Source organism: Neolamprologus multifasciatus, chromosome 1 (genome assembly GCF_963576455.1).
Source record: "Neolamprologus multifasciatus chromosome 1, fNeoMul1.2, whole genome shotgun sequence".
In the NCBI taxonomy this organism is placed as follows: domain Eukaryota; kingdom Metazoa; phylum Chordata; class Actinopteri; order Cichliformes; family Cichlidae; genus Neolamprologus; species Neolamprologus multifasciatus.
In genome coordinates, this window is record NC_140439.1 from 33,876,511 (window position 1) to 33,894,131 (window position 17,621).

At 39.3% G+C, this 17,621-nt stretch overlaps 1 protein-coding gene and 1 long non-coding RNA gene across 2 annotated transcripts in view; one reads left to right on the forward strand and one right to left on the reverse strand.

Annotated features, from left to right (window-relative positions):
- The window catches only part of LOC146526135 (solute carrier organic anion transporter family member 3A1-like), a 29,064-nt gene extending 11,548 nt beyond the window's left edge, over positions 1–17,516 (forward strand). Inside the window, exons 3-10 of the mRNA XM_085162535.1 lie at positions 5,133–5,231; positions 5,907–6,176; positions 6,329–6,493; positions 7,269–7,467; positions 7,656–7,791; positions 7,922–8,094; positions 8,425–8,489; positions 8,712–17,516. Of these exons, the coding sequence (XP_085018661.1) occupies positions 5,133–5,231; positions 5,907–6,176; positions 6,329–6,493; positions 7,269–7,467; positions 7,656–7,791; positions 7,922–8,094; positions 8,425–8,489; positions 8,712–9,088 (1,484 nt within the window). The 3' untranslated portion in view covers positions 9,089–17,516. The remainder of the gene's footprint in view (positions 1–5,132; positions 5,232–5,906; positions 6,177–6,328; positions 6,494–7,268; positions 7,468–7,655; positions 7,792–7,921; positions 8,095–8,424; positions 8,490–8,711) is intronic.
- Positions 1–17,621, reverse strand: part of LOC146526129 (uncharacterized) — a 188,479-nt gene that overhangs the window by 165,613 nt on the left and 5,245 nt on the right. The gene's annotated exons all lie outside the window — the stretch shown is intronic.

Genomic DNA, 17,621 nt, shown 5'->3' on the forward strand with positions numbered 1-17,621 from the left:
GCTTCTCTTATCTTAGCCTCTATTCATCGCTTTAATGTGTGTAATGAAGCAGTGTGAGGCTGCAAGTTTAGAGTCCACTGCAGCAAAAATGTTTTTATTCCACTGGAGTTATTACTCCTCCACTGTAGGACAGCAGAGGAAGGGAATGGGCGCTGACTCAGCACACACTGTCCGCTCAGATCGGCACAGGTTGTTTTATATGAGTACCTTTTAAGAGCACCTTGGCCAAGATACAAAGTGCCAGCGATTGAACTGTGCCATAATGTGAGCCTGAGTGTGAAATTATTCATGCGCTGGCAGTGTGACCAGGTAGAAGAGCCTTGTCTAACACAGTATGACCTTGCATCTGCTGCATTCATTACTGCTAGGCACAAAAGGCACAATATGGAGCTAGACCTATCATGAGGTTGAGTATAATTTTTTTTTATCACTTCTTAGTTTCTAATTTTTTTCTTTGTCTTTTGCACAAGGGTTACAGGATTAAAAAAGAACTATAATCTGTATTTACTTACATTACTGTCCCCCAAAAAGCTACATATCTATATTTAAATCGGTTTAGTACTGCTTTTACTGCTGCTTCCATCTATATGCATGATTTTAAATGTATCAGCTACTTGTGCCATATGTTGTCATATCCATGGTTACGTGCTTATTGATCGATCTCACCCCAGTAGATTGCAGTTTTTTAATGTAACTGATCACTGACTAAATTACACAAATAACAAAATGTGAAAAATAAAAAGGACTGATATGGCGTGTGTCAAACACAATATGGAGATCTGGACTGAAACTGTGGCAAATATGAAACCTGCTCTGTTTAAGAATTGTGATACTTTTAAGGCTGTTATAGAATAGAATAGAATAGAATAGAATAGAATAGAATAGCCTTTATTGTCATTGTACAAAGTACAACGAAATTGGAGTGCCACTCCCTTGGTGCAAATTGCAATAATAAATATAAATGTAAAATATAAAAAGTACAATAAAACAACCGAAGTACTCAGACAATAATAAGTACAATATATACAGGATAGCAGCATAATAGCAGCATAATATAGTGACAATGGCAAGTATGGTATAGTTAAGCAGGTTTAATTGTTTTGTGCTTATTTACTACGGTGATAGCTCTGGGAAAGAAGCTATCCCTGAATCTGTTTGTCCTGGGATAGCTTCTTTCCCAGAGCTATCACCGTCCACTTATAGTCCACTTAAGGCTGTTATATCTGTGTGTAATGGATTCAGTTAATTTTAAACATCAAAATTCTACACACAATATCCCATGATGACAATGTAAATAGAGTTTGCTTGAAATTCTTGCAAATTTCTGTGGTAAATATAGTTGATTGATATGTGTTGGAAAGGCACACAGTTGTCCGTATAAGGTCCCATAGTTAACAGTGCATGTGGTTGTTTTTAAAGAACAACTGAAAGAAAAACGTGCCTAATTTGGTATATGTATACAATATAGTTATACTAATTGAATAATTTACTATTAATTCTAATATTTATCTCAATATTTTAAACACAAACCTGTGTTCAGTGGTGCCATATTGCAGACTTGTGATAAATGAAAATGGTACCTCTTGCTGAGTATTCATGGTCTCCACTAAAGAGGTTGTTGTTCTGCAAAAGCTTGACTTAAGTGGAGTGCCTCTACCTGCCAGGATGGTCATCTTCATTTATGTGACACAAAGTTACAGCTCTATGTAAAATAAATAGGTGTACTGTAGATAATAAATTGCCATTCTGTTAGTATTGGCCATCAGGTTTGTATTACCTTTAGCTTCACTTCTAGCTCATCTCAGCAGGTGGTGTTCAGAAGGAAGGAACAACAGCTTTACGTCAAAACAATAGAAGTAAATTAAGGTTGTCACCATAGGACACTGTAGCCAGTGTAAATTAGAAGGGACTGAGACATTTTAGTTTAAGGTTATATTTATTATTTGTGTGGGCTATATTTGGAAAGGAATCCCTGACAAATATTCTGTTCTAAGTGTATGAAAACACTATAATATATATACATATATTAGTATGATTGCTCTCAAAGAGCCCCACTTTATAGTGGCGACAGTCTTCCTGTGCCTCACTTTGCTCTCCTGTTCCAAAGCTATCAGTGCTTTGATGCTTGCAGGTACACTGCAGATACTAAGAGCATCCTCCATCCCTCTACAATTACTGCAAAGTCAATAAGTCATGAAAGATTTACATTCTATCTATAATGAGCAATCAGAACTTATACCAATCCTGTGAAAGTTAATCTACTGTATGTCAGAAGAATAATTATTTTTAAGAGCGTAGTTAAAAATGTGTGCACATCATCAATATCTGCAGAGGAACACAAGTCTGGCAACTGCTGATTTTTCTAGTAGTTCACATATTGCATTGCAGCAACTCAGTGTAAATTACAAGGGGGAAAAAACCATGTCGGATCAGCTGGTTTAAGATTGGGTTTGAAACATGAATTGTGCAATGCTGCTCTACTAGTCTAAAAGTACAAAATAAATTGCAATATATATGTATATATTTGTTATATAAATATAAAATCCCACAAATAATTCCACATAAAGATCATTTAATCTTTCTGCAGTAGGAAGACACACCAAGTCCACTTGCTATTGGATGTGAGTCAAATAAATAACATGTGAATAGAGCAGATGACTAAAGAGTAGTGAATGCTTTACTGTAAGGTAAAGGTTGCTATGTTTATGATAGCTTCAGTACTACTCCTCATTCTTTCACTGGGTTTTCAGTCATGTCTCCATGGATATGGTCTCGGAAGTACCAACTGTTGAGTTCAGACAGCAGACTGGCACACATCTCTGTCTTCATGCTTATTGCTGCTATTGTCATCAGCACTTTCACTTTGACGGCCACTCTCCGGCTCTTTGTCTCATGTAACTGGAAACACTGAGGTTGTTGTACCCACACTAGTTTTCAAAGTATTGAGCGTTGGTGTACTGTAGATCAGATTGGCAGGGGCCCAATATTTTCTGCTGGTTCACTGCCATGTTTGTGTGTGTTTGCCAGCCTCACTACATCACATACATTATAGATTAATTGCCCTTTGTGTGTCTGTGATTGGAACCCAGAGGCAGAAGAGGATATCGGAGGTCATTATTTGGTTGCTTGTTGAGCTGGTCCTGCTCTAACCGCTGACCTCCTCTATTACCTGACTTAAGCCCCGGTGGTATCAGTGGCTCTGGTCAAATAAAAATAGCACACAGGGAACGTTAGAGCTGGCAAGACTGACTCCTCGCCAGAATCAGTAAGCACACGATAGCTGGTCTCTCTTCATAAACAAGCATGCAAAGATAAAAACAAAATTTATATTTGAAATTGTCTTTTTGACATAAGTGGGCAGGGAGGCATTTGATTTTCTTTGAAACAGTGCCAAAAGTTTCAAGAATGATTGAACCGTTTTACAACACCACAAGGAAAAAAAATGTGAAATTACCGTGTGTAAAAGTGTCGTAGAAAAAGTAAAAAGAAGGCCTCAGATCCTAGTATTGCACCTCTTAAAACTGAAGCTGTGTTTGCATACCTTTGCACAATTCTCTGAAATCGGCTTTGTGAACTTTCATTTCTTATAAAATTCAGTTCAATTATTTATATACTGCCAAATCACAGCAACAGTAACCTCAAGGTGCTTTATTTATAATGAAATTCCTTCACTGCAAGATGTTTGTGGTTTTTCAAGGGTGTTCTCTCTGTTACAAATTAGATTTTTATAAAGAGATTCAGATTTGAACCTTTTTTTTAACCATGTTTTGGTAGATTTGTTACTGCAGTGATTGCATTTAATCACCAAGCTGTCTTTGTTCTGCAACAAGCATACTGCTGTTGTAGCCATTTGACTGGTCTGTCCAGAGCACATAATTCCAGAGAGCCCAGTCCTTACCTTGATGTCCACTGGCAAACTAGTTTCCAAACTATGGACAGAACAGACTTTCTTTAGTATGCCTGCTACGCGGGTTAAATTTGTGCTCTTTCTGATTGCAGGTGCATGCACTTTAATGCCAACAGTTGCAAGACTTTTTTGCAGGTCCCGTGAGGAAAGTTTGATGTAGTATCTTGCCAGACTAATAAGCATCCACAACCTTTACTCTGAAGGCCTGAATGAATAATTTACATCTTAGCATGACGATAACAATATGCACTTCATAAGCAAAGGAAATACCAGACCCTAGTTTGATCTGGAACCTCTGATCCCAATCTTATAGACTTGAAATTGTAATAAATGCTTTCTTATTTTCTTGTGATTGACCTATATATTTTTATTATTTGCATGTATACCTCTAAATATGAGCCTATAATACTACTCTGTTCTCACAAACAATAACTGGTGATGTCCAGAGGAGTAATCATTAAATCGCCTACAGAGAAATTGACTGGCCCTCTCATCCTGTCAGGAGTGAGCAGCGCTTCCTCTGCTTTGGGATCCATTATTAGCAGTCAGGCTACTGGAACTCACTCGTATTGTTCCACTTACCACCAGCATGGGTAACAGATTAAGTGCCACACGCACAAACACACAGACACACACAAACAGTCCAGTACAGTGTGATGCTTTATAGAGAGCTCTCAGCCTCTGTGCCAAAAGCGGGCAGCTTTTTACATTCAGGGGAACGTCAATCAGAAAGTGCATCAGTCACTCCCCACTGCTCTTACAGTAAGAACCCATTTCCTGCTTGATTATTTATGATGCTGCTGGATAATCCAGCCTTGGATCAATTACACTGTGCAACCTATGGGCTGCATATTACAGTGATGGTGAATAAATCTGTCGCTGGAAGACTTCTGATGAAATTATAAAATCTCTTGGCATGGATTTCATACTTAATCTTTAATCTTTAAACAACATACCTTTTGATTCCTAATCACAAAGTGCAATTAACAAGTATACTTTATAATAGGAAGCATCATATCTAATAGAATAGAAGGCGCTGGTAATAAACAGCTTGATACAAGGCTGCCCTCTGCTGAACAATGAAGTGAAATGCATGTGTCCTCTTGGCTCGGGTCATTTTATGGTGCAAACACTGAAATGTTGCAGGTGTTTTTTGGGTTTTTGCTGCATACTGTCGTTTTCTGACAGACTTGTTGTTCTTCTATACCTTTGTTTTGTCTTGCAGGTATCCTATTTTCAACTTTAGTGTTCGGCCCAGCTTGTGGCTTCATCTTAGGATCAGTCTGTACCAAAGTTTATGTTGATGCTGTTTTCATTGATACCAGTAAGTTGGGAAATTAAATGGTTAAAAATATTGCAAAATTATACCACACTGAAACAGAGGTAATTTTATTGTGACCTCTACTAGTACACCCAGTGTTGCCAACTTATATATTTAGCGAGTTTTCAGACCCCCTAGCGACTTTTGTTTCTAAAAAAAAGTCGCTAAAAAAAGACGTTAAAGCGCATATCGCTTTTACTCTCAACAAGCAGCGGGTGCTGTAACGCAGTCAGTTCTTCTTTTACTCTTTCACTCTTATGCTGTTTTGTGGATCACAAGGTTTAAAACTACTTATAAACACACACACACAAAGTAACTCCACCAGAGTGCCTATTTCGGGTCACTTTTGCCGGTCAAGGAGCAGGGTTGGAATTGTGACATTAAAAAAACAATAATTGCTAAAATAAATTTAATTTGTAGTTCTAAATAAATTCTAAATGCATTTAGGACGTTTTTATGTCTCTTCCACGATGTTACTTCTCTCTCCAACAACATAGATTACAATTACATTAGCATGACCAATTATGCAAATTAGGTGATGACGTCATTTAGCGACTTCTAGCAACTTTTAGGACAGCCAATAGCGATTTTCCTTACTGAGGAGTTGGCAACACTGAGTACACCAATACTCGTCCTTCCCTTTATGACTGCTGTGAATTTTCTTACCCTCCAACCAAGGTAAGCTGGACATCACCCCAGATGACCCTCGCTGGATCGGGGCGTGGTGGGGCGGCTTCCTCCTGTGTGGTGCCTTACTCTTCCTGTCCGCCCTCTTCATGTTCGGTTTCCCCCAGGCGCTGGATGAGCAGGACATGGACAGTGGAGCAGAGAGTGAGCAGGCCATGCTGCCTTCTTCCCTGAGCCTGGAGTTCCAGGGCTCTAAACCCAACGGAGCCATTCATGGCTTCGATATAAACAGCGGACTCTCAGTCTGTCAGCATCTGAGAGGTGAGGAAGTCAAGAGACGAGTGGAGGGGGTTTAATAAGTGACAAGATTGTTTAATGGAATATTTAAATTCATACGCGTGCTTCTGCTCTTTTCTCTCAATCCTTCTTCATCCGTTCTACTTTTTGCTTAATTTTCTTCTCCTTTGACCCAGTGATCCCCCGGGTTACCAGGCACCTTCTCTCCAATCCAGTGTTCAGCTGCATCACGCTGGCAGCCTGCATGGAGATCGCTGTGGTTGCTGGCTTTGCTGCCTTTCTGGGCAAATACTTAGAGCAGCAATTCAACCTTACAACATCCTCAGCTAATCAGCTGCTAGGTAGGCAGTAGGGATGGATATTGATAAGAATTTATTGATACCAGGGCCATTATCGGTTCTGCTTACAGCTCACATTCTTAGATTCCATCACAATTTCTTGTGTGGGAGAAAGAGTACGCCCAAGAGGTTTTAAGCATCAACACAGCTACATAATTATCACTGAGTGGGAACACATTGTAAAGCAGAGGAAAAAAGGCTTGTAAAGCTCTGCTGCCAAGAGTTTGGCTTTATTGTTTTGCAATAGGCTGATGTCAGAAAACCTTGCAAGCATTGATGAGCGGGGTAAACTGAGAATTTTAAATAACTTTTTAATATCTCTTTAAACAAAATTCAGGACTAAACTTGCGAATAGTAACATAACCAAAAGTAAAAATGTGTCGTAACTAAAGATAATAATATGATGGATTTATGCTTCGAAAACTGGAAAACAATAGATAACTAAAGTGTTAAAACAAGTGATGTAAAAGTAGAAAGTAGCATAAGACAATAACACTTAACTACATTAAAACTGTATTGAAATAAAGTACTTAAATGAAGATATTCATTTACATTCTCTCATCTCAGTGATATTGGGCTCTGTAGGATTAACAGTACTCTAGCAAAAGACTTACCATGATGGTTACCATGGTGAGGCAGGTTTCTCAACTTCCTTTCTCTCCTAGAGGGGTCCTACTCTTATCTCAATAAAAGGAAATTATTTTTTTATTTATTTTTACTGTCAAATCATGAGGAATGTTGCTCTATATACAGAATTTACTTGTTTTTCCCTCTCCAGGTATGACGGCCATCCCCTGTGCCTGTCTGGGAATCTTCCTCGGGGGACTCCTGGTTAAGAAATTGAACCTGTCAGCTCTGGGTGCCGTCCGCATGGCCATGCTGGTCAACCTGGTGTCCACTGCCTGCTATGTCTCTTTTCTCTTCCTGGGCTGTGACACTGGACCTGTCGCTGGGGTCACAGTGGCCTACGGCAATGAGTAAGAGTGATGACTTACTGATGTGAATGAAGTCTTTCCAGGAACTTTTAGTTCTGTATAGTACTTTTCCCCCACAGGGATATACTGTAGGTCCATGCAAACAAAAAATTAAACAAATCCCAGAATAAAAAAAAAATCCTTCAGAAAAATTGCATTATCCCTAACATGACCTTTGACTTCCTCTATAGGACGTTGCAGTCTTGGCAGCAGCCTGAGTCAGCATGCATTAGTAACTGTAACTGTTACACTGCATCGGTGAGCCCTGTCTGTGGCTCCAATGGAGTCACCTACCTCTCAGCCTGTTTCGCTGGCTGTACCAAACCAGTGAGTTGGGACATTACTGCTGATAATCATTGCTCCCCGGTGCCCGAAGGGCTCACAATAAATATAAATACTGCAGATTTACTTGATATATCATTATTACATTATCACCTCATTTCTTTTTGTTCGTCAGAACCTGACCAACTGTGCGTGTATATCCAGCAACAGCGAAGAAGCAGTGGCTTTGCCAGGAAAGTGTCCCAGCCCAGGCTGTCAGCAAGCCTTCCTCACCTTCCTGTGTGTTATATGTGTGTGCAGCATGATTGGAGCTATGGCCCAGACACCCTCTGTCATCATCCTTATCAGGTATGAGCACATCCCCCCCGCTTGCTATTCATCAACTGCTCACAAGAGGGAGCTGGCGACATTTCAAAATACCGGTGGTTCTTCAATGGAAAGGATTGATTTATCAAGCTGACAGTGATACGGACAAATACAGACACACGCAAGTGTATATTAACTCATATATAATGACAAATAACACTAAATATATATATACATAATGCTCGTAATCTAGATATGTAAGATAGAGAGATATGTACAAAATAATGTCATTTTGAACTCAATAGGTCTACCAATTAAGAACAGTTTTCCACCACAGTACTCAAAGGGTTGAAGTATTCTCTTAATTTTCAGAACTGTCAGTCCAGAGCTTAAATCCTACGCCCTTGGTGTTCTGTTCCTGCTTCTAAGACTAATAGGTAAGAAGCACTTCACTACTATTGGCACTCTGTATCGTGTTTGTGCAACAGCTGTTGGTCTGTAGTTTTACTCTGTGACTTAAACGTCAGGGCAATTTTTCACCTTGCTTGAAATGAACTTCATCAGTCTGTCTGCCTGGATACATTAGGAACATGAACTCAAACTGGTGTTCTTCTTGACCTTGTGACCTGCTGTCTCTCCGCAATCCCCACCTGCTCCAGGCTTCATCCCTCCCCCTCTGATCTTCGGCATGGGCATCGACTCCACCTGTCTGTTCTGGAGCTCCGTCTGCGGCGAGAAGGGAGCCTGCATGCTGTACGACAATGTGGCCTACAGGCATTTGTATGTCAGCATCGCCATCGTTCTCAAGTCATCGGCTTTCCTCCTGTACACCACCACATGGCAGTGTCTGAGAAAGAACTACAGGAAATACATCAAAAACAACGAGGGGTACCTCACGCCCACCGAACTCTTCGCCTCCAACGTGACTCTGGACAATTTGGGGAAAGATATCACGCAGAACCCAACCAACAGGACAAAATTCATATACAACCTGGAGGACCGTGAGACATGTGACAACATGGAGTCTGTTTTATAGTGCTGGTCTGCACTGGGGTTGCAGACCGGAGCCGTTAATGTGCAACAGACCTGAAGCGTGATGTTTCTGAGTTCAGAGAAAAGTCCTCAGTAAAGTTCCAGTCTTCTTATCATCCAAAACATGACACGTATTGAAAAAGAGAAGATTCCCCAAATTTGCCACGCCCACGTTTTTGTCAGCTGAAATTAAGCTGGCTTTAAGAAAATTGCTTTTACTTTTTTTTTTTGCAAGGTTGGAATAGAGAGAGGAAAGAGGGGGAAAATCACATGCAATAGATTACTGCTGACGAAAGTTTAGTTCAAAGTTTTGGATTTACTATACCAGAGTTTATGAAATGGTTTATTTTCCTTTAGTATTTCTCAGGTATGGTATATCAGAAAATGCAAAAAGAGTGACAGTAATCAATTTTCAGTCCATCTGCAGTGCATCTGGGGATCTCTACAGGAGACTTCTTAACACATTTGTTGTAAACCCTTTATTAGGTTTCGACTCCATCCAAAACCAGTTAACAAGTCCTTTTCACTGCAGTCATTTTGATATTGAGCATGCACAATACCAGAGCCTCTGCCCATGTATACTTATGGGACAGAGCCACTATTGTTGTGATTAATCACATCCGTGTTTACCCTGCAATAACATGTCAGCGTGGCTGCTATGAAAAGGGCCCGTTTCTAAGCCAGTATACAATTACTGTACGTTTCTTCAACCTTAACCCCGGCAGTGACTCAAACAGACATACAAGAAGCAATGAAAAAGAAATCAAATGGTTCAAAAGGTGCAGAAATTTACAGCAATATAGAAAACTGATTTATTTATTTAGCTCCTGCCACCAATTATTGCAGGTCACATTTTCCACAAAACGTGGATTATCCCACTTTGAAATGGTTAAAATGTGAAAGAGGTTTCTAACATTTTTCAGAGAAATAAGAAACAAATTCTTTCATCATAGTGTTCAGTGTTTACTTTAGTCGAGAAAGTTGTTGGAAATATGTGAAGTTTTGGCACTGATATTCGACCAAAGTCTGAGATTATATTTTAGTTTCGGAGCCACAAAACGTTTCAGTTTTTTTTTTTTTTTTTTTTTTTTTTACTTGACATTTATGAAAATTAGATGCAGCTTCTGACAGGTAATCAGAATAAAAGCTTAACTGTTAAAGTTTAAATAATAGCCTGACTCAAAGGAACAGAGTAAGATGGCTTTTTCATTAATGTTTAGACGAGATGCACATGATCAGATTCAGTAAATGAACCTGTAACCTTTCCTAAATCACTGATTCAACAATGCTCATGCCAACTGCAAACAGATGCAGAATAAGAGTTTGTAATGTAACTTCACTCTTGGGGACATCGTTTGCAGCATTGATGCATGAAATACAAAGCAACAAATATAACAAGCAGGAGACACTGCAAATAAGACACTCCAGGTACATTATTTAGAAGGGCCATAGCAGGTGGCAGCTGTGGGGAAGGAAGCTTTTACCAAGAGCACCAGTATGACTAGTGAGCTCACACTGAGTGAAAGTGAGAGTGTGAAGGCCTTTATGTGGAATACCAAGTCATTGTATTGAGACTGTTGATTGTAGTGGCTAGCTGTCAACAGACACAGCATAGCATGACGCACAGTGTCCAGCCAGAATGAGTTCATTAAAAAGCATGTTGGTAATGCATGCACATAAAAATAAAATATGTTCAGAATGATGTCACTATATTGCACAGACTCTGTGGTTTGTTGGCCATTGTAATGGTTAAATATACATTTAACTCGAATGGCCTCCAAATTCTATTTTTGACCATGGAACAGCTTTATAATGCATACTGCATTGTGATGATGACTTTTTTTTTCTTCTTCTTTTAAATCAAACCTCAGCTGTCACAATCACTCACACTGAAGTGATTGTCTACATGCAGATACAATACAGCTTTTTGTTCAAGAATTCAGCTGGATTCTGATTTTTGACATATCCACTTTATATATAGTGTTTTTCTTCTGGCTTACTCTGTAAGTATTTACTATGTTTTGCATCAAAAATCCAGAGAGCAATCATCACAATACGTTTCATTTTTAAAATGCATATACCCTTTGAGGCTTTGGGAAATACGCTTTTGGGAAATTCTTTTCCTAGCCAGAGTTAGAAAGACAGGGTTGATAATACTCTGGCCAGCTGTACAGTAAGTACAAAGGTAGAGCTAGCTGTCAGTTAGCTTGGCTTTGTATAAAGACTGAAACTGAACTGAGTACCAAGCTCAGTCCAAACTTCGAAACAATCAGTCTATTTAAGTCATCTTATTATACTAACATGTTAGACCTACATTGTCTTTGTATACTTTGTATACAAAAACTGAAATGTCAAAATTGGGGTTTATTTTCTCAGGTTTGGGCCTGAAAATCAGTGCAGCCTACCAAGAAATGCCCATGAAATTAGAACTTGTTAGTTTTATGCCTTAGTTGTTGCATATATGAAACAAAAATGTTAATAGGTTATCTTTAAAGGTGCTGGTCAGTAGATTATGTCATCATAGCCCGGTTAGCTGCTCTGCTTTACCTGTTTGTGCTAAATTAAGCTAACTACTGGTTATAGATTCACATAAGAAAATCTGTATGTTTAGCTTGTTTCCCAAAATTTCAAACTGTTCCTTTAAGCTAGCTTTGAAAAGGTTCACAAATTCTTTTTGCCACCACCAGTGTCTCAAGAGTCATTTATTAAGAGTAAATACATGCACATTACTTGTAGGTCTACAGCATTTCAAGTTTCGTATGCAATGAACCAAAAGAACAAGATTTAAACTCTACATATAAACTCTACACTAATAAATACTTTTATTTTGGATGCACATTACTTGTAGGTCTGCAATATATTGAGTTTCATAAATAATTAACCAAAAGAATAAGATTTAAACTCTAGATTGATGCTGCTATAGCTTCAAAAATGATAAAAAACACAGTGGGAAAATAAAACAACAGATCAGTGCTTTATGAACCTATGTTGACCACAGAGACACGCTAAACTACATTACGTCATTGTCTTTGTGGATTTTCTTAGAATAGAATATAAACAAGTTGAGATTTTTTTTTTTATTTATAGTGAGAGAACTTTTTGGCACTGATTAGTCGGTGCCTGTTTTCAAGCTCAAAATCTAACGATGATGGAAATATTGGCTCCAAACGGGATATTTGGGGTAATGCTGAGCTGTACAAATAATTCAAAAGAAACAGGGTGGGGCACCTTCTGGCCACCATCTCCTCGTCAGCAATCCCAAACAGGTGGCGCTGTCTTTGATATTTATAGCACCCCAGTGTGTCTAGTGTTGACTCCTCTGTACATAATAGTGCCATAAAAGTGCCGAAGTGACACCATAGAAGTGTTCTGTGACGTCCTGCAGAGAACTTTGTCTGAACACGCTGGAGGTCAAAGCAGATCCTCCGGTTGTATGTAGCCTTTTTGTGATATCCCTCAACTTACTTTCACCACATCATCCCAAAGTGTCCCAAAAATATATTGCCTATAGAATATTGTACATTGGTCTAGAAAACAGTAACATTTAGGATGTAATAACTGTTAATATGTAGAAGTTTTCTACTAGTGAAGGTATTGTCGAATTTAGATTGAATTCTCTTTGCATCAGTGACAAAGCTGATAACTGTTGCTTTGGTACAATTGAAAACAATACTTTGCTCGAACGTATTGTTTTTATTACTGTGGCACCGATGTTGAGCTGTAGTCTGAATTTGTACAGTAGATGAGGCTGACTGTAGAAGATCAGCCAAACTTCACTGATAGCGGTCCTGCAACTGTGCCTGGATGCGAAGCTCTACTCTAAGACTTTATGATCGGAGCTCATGTTGTGCCATATCAACCTGTGCACTGTAACATTCAACACTTGCAAAGAAGAAAACAACATATTTTAGGTCTGTCCGACAAGTGCAAGGGCAGCAGCATTTGCTTGACCTTGCATTGACCTGTGGCAACAGGACTGTTTTCTTTTAGCACCTCAATGTGCTCAAGACGTTTTGCCTTGTGATGGAAAATAACTTTAAAGCTTAAATGGTTTTTTTTTTTCATCCTATTATTTTCATTCATCTCTTTTGATGGCCTTGCCGTGTGGTAACAACAGTTTGACTTTTATAAAGGACTTTTAGTGGCAGGAGTATTGACCTATGAAGAGTTCACTACCAAAATATGACATCTGCAAGAAAAAAAAATATTATCTATGGTGGTTAAAGACACATTTTGCCAACAATAAATATGTTTCCTGGTTAAAAAAAAGAAGATATTTGTTTAAAATTTTTGTTGCTATTATGTATTTTGCAATTTTTTTTTGTCATTTTGGAAGACAACTCTTCATATACGGATTGATAATCCTTTGTTTTGAGCCTTTAGGCAGCATGTTGCCTTTGATTTGAGAGAAACATTATGCTAACAGTGACGGCTTTAAAATGACATGTCCGCTTATGCTGTTGGTGGTAGTCAAAATGAGAATTGTAGGATTCTTTGTAAGGGACCTTTGCAAAAGAAAAGGGTAATGAAATAAGAATATATCACCTATATTTTCAAAGATTTTTTAGATATGCTCTGTTGCTTCTTGGTATTTCTTTTCAATTTTTTTCTTTAAATGATAAATTTATATTTAAAAGCTTTAGTTCTGTATATTTCTTGGAAATTACATGATTGTATGTTTATTGTAAATACATTAAATATACTATTTTTGTTTGTAATACGAACTTGACTGGTGAGTTAGCAAAGGATTATTAGTTAATAACACTTACAGCTAATTTAGAATCAACAATTGCCTAGCATGAATGTTTTTGGACTGTGTGAGGAAACACTGGCAGGCACAGGGAGAGCATGCAAACTCCACACATAAGGGCTACAGAACGGTATGAGCTGTTAACTTTCTTATTCAGTGTGAGAGTGGTGGTGCACCAGCACGCCGCCACTTAATCCAGCCAGAGATATTGCACTTATTAAAAGATGCCTTGACTGAGAATTCACTACAGCAATGCTAGCAGCTCTTTTAGACTTCAAGGTTTTCTTTAAAATGTCAACCAAATAATGATCTTCTGTGCAGACATTCCATAAGTAGAATTTTTTTCTTTTTTGTTATTTGAAAGAAAAGAAAAGAAACGTCTGAAGGCATATTTTTCCCACTGGCTGATGGAAACGTTATATTCTTCAGGTCATGTGGTCTTTGAACAGATATTGTTCAGGGGTGAACTGATAAAAGAAAACTTCATGGACATACATCTAATAGTTGTTGAGGAATTCCTTTTGAACAAAAGCAGTGGTAGATTTATCCATGTGTAAACTAAATATGGTTACTGAAACAGAAAGAGCCACATTGCTATGATGCTACAGCAGTGGCCTAAAGATTGAGCGTTGCTGTAGTGCTGGTTTCCAGCCTGGCCCATGGTAAATCTAATTTATAATATTATGATTAAAAACATAGAAGTGATTTTTTTTAGCACTGTTAATTGGATGAAAGATAAGCAATGCTATAAACATGCAGCCTGTGAAGAGAACACGTTTGTATTGTTTAAATGTCACAAAAAGAATGTTGCTAAAGGCAGCACTAGATAATGATGCAGCATGCAAGATGTGTATTTTATTCACTCTTCTCACGCGCAGACAAAATGATGTAGTTTGTTACATTGCATGTAACGCTATTCTTGTGATAAAGGGCTATTCACTCGGTCAGTGCTTGGTCAGCCGGGGTTAAAGGTTACATTTTCATTTCCCATCTAAACGCACTGACGGAAGAAGATAAATCCTGACATCAGTTTAATCGAAATGTGCTGGTGCTTTGCCATGATCTAATTTCCTTTCATCCAAGCCCTCTGGTTATCCACAGGCATCTCGCTGTGCTACAGCAGCCAGTGGAGATAATAGCCGGGGTTATGGATTGACCGGTGAATCATCTTGTACTGCTGCTGTGAGTGAGCCAGGTACGTGTTCGGGGCCAGGTTGCTGCGTTGCTTTTATGCGAGAGCCTGGGCTGAGAGCTCTCCTGTTTCTCGAGTGCAGACGAGGTCTCGCCAGGGCCACGGTGCAGTGAAATGGAAAGCATGCCATTCCCTGTTCCGCTTGATGCCGAGTGACTGTGAGAGGTTGTGTCATGTTCCTTGGCTATTGACTCAATGACTTGGGACTTCACGACAAAAGCCTGAACCCGTGCGGGCTCTCTGCGTGCTGACAGAGAAATGTGTCTTCCACTTGTCTTCACATTGACCTGCGGACTCTGCAAGACTGACGTGTCCACGTCCCCAAAGTCTCACCTCCTGAACCTAAAAAATAACCTTTCCACGACCTCGCCTGTCTCTCATGCTCTGTTAGCCTTGGGTCTGGCTGCCATCGAAACAATTCAGTGAACTTGTGTTTTTTTCCCTGATACAGCTATGGATTACCTGTCTGCGGCAGCTTCCGCTACATGGATGACATGGTTGAGAATTCACCCTTATGTGAATCATATTATTCTCTGTCACAGTGGGTTGAAAAGTCAAAGCACAGAGTAAGCATAAGCCATTAGCTGGTACTCAAATGACAGCACACAGAGCCAGACCTTCAAGGCTGCCTCTGCCCTGGGGTTCATCCAAGAGACAAAAATCACCATATGTCCTTCGTTTGCTGGAAGAATTAGGAGATGTGGGCTTGCAACTGTGCTCGTAAATGATGATGAATTCTTTTTACATTGTATGCAAAGAGAACATTCTGCATATCTGACTAATGCCTTGTCCAGTGACGTGGCTCAGACAGCTGACCTGATTTATTGCAAGGTTTCCTGCATTGTTAAAAAACAATCTCTGACTCAATGACAGAGGCCCAATTAGGGCCATTCCTTTGATGCAGAAAAGGTCCATATACAAAAGAGACTCTGAATTGCAAATCCAGTTGTAGCCCGTCCTTGCTTTCCCCTAATCTAATAATGTGATCCATCATTTCTACGGCGACAGCTCTACAGCCCAGGCATAGGACAGAATCCCACAGAGGATTAGTAAGATGTTTGAATATCCATATATTTAGCCCTATTTAGAGAAAAAAAAATGCATATTTAGAATAATGCACTGGGCTGTTCTTTTACATTTCACACGATTATACCTCACGAGATACTTCAATTTCATTTTTCCAGATTTAACTGTTACTGGTTGTTGGTAACCTTCTAATAAGCACTTGACATCCATATTCAGCATAGATGCCTTCAAGACTCAAGGTTTTTTTTTGTCGACTAAAAAAAGAGGCCCGTTTCCTGCTCAGTGGTGGCGCTGTTGTTTGAGGGATGGCTCTGTTGCAGAATCATCCATTACCCTGATGAGCTCGCAGCCCCAGAGCTATGACAGCACAGCCACACGATGAGCGAGACAGCCGACTGCCACTATTTGTTCCGCTAAAGCATTCATCACACTAATTACCCATGGTGCCAAACAGCTCCAGCAGCCCAGTGAAGCTTTGGCTGCTCGTTTGGAGACGAGGTGAGGTAGGGAAACCTCAGATGAGTCTAAACAGGAGGCTGTCCTCTTTTTTCTGGCTTTCCTGCACATAATTAACTTGGCACACCAGCAACTTGACAAATTGGAATGATGAATCTGGCCTCTATGAATAGATACAAATACATGATCAATCAAAATACCGGACAGTGTTCTCAGTCTGAGGAAATGTGGTACTGTGAAGGACAAAAGAAATGTCTTTGCTGTGAATGACATTTGGTCTTCTTGTAGAAAAGTGAGAGGGAGGGTTTGTGTCTGGTGTGTTTGAGCTGCGAAAATGTAGAAGCAAGTCAGTGCTAAGTGGGTGGTGCAGAAAAAAGTGGTTGCAAAATCTCACCATTTCACAATTCAAGTGCCAATTTTTAAAAAAAAAACATTATACTTTATCCAATTTTCAATACATAATGCCTTTTTTTCTAAAGGACTACACTTTCAGCCTGCTTTCGATAACTTTTCCTTCGATGCAGACAGATGCAAAAGCACAGTCTCTCTGAATTATAGTCATGTATGCCACCTGACCTTGGAAAGTACCAAGAAAGACTCTTTGGTTTCTTTAAATTTCTGTCTCATTCACACTTAGCCCCCAACTGTCCGTGTCGCTTCTGGCCTTCACACTGCCGTCTGAACTAATGTAGCATCCAGTACATCAAAACATCCCAGCATTACCTCCCCGCAGTGGCCACAGATCAACTGATCAAGCACAAAGAAACTTCCTAGAGACAGCAAATCCTCCCAGCCTGCCTCACAGTTGCATTTTAAGCATATCACTGCATCTCACCAACTAGGCCAAGAAAAACCACCAGCATAAATGACACATGGCCAGCCACATGACAGCTGTTAAAACACTCAACTAATTCTTTGATGCCATGTTGAAAAAAAAAAAAATAGCCTGTCATGAAAAGAGAGTGTGTTTGAAACTCTTCATTTCCTGATAAATAATAATAATAATAATACTAAAATCACACCTGTAATATTTTTTGCATTGTTTGCTCTCTATATATTTGTATTTTTAACTTCATTATTTATTGTTAGTTACTGTGATTCAGCTTCTTGTAC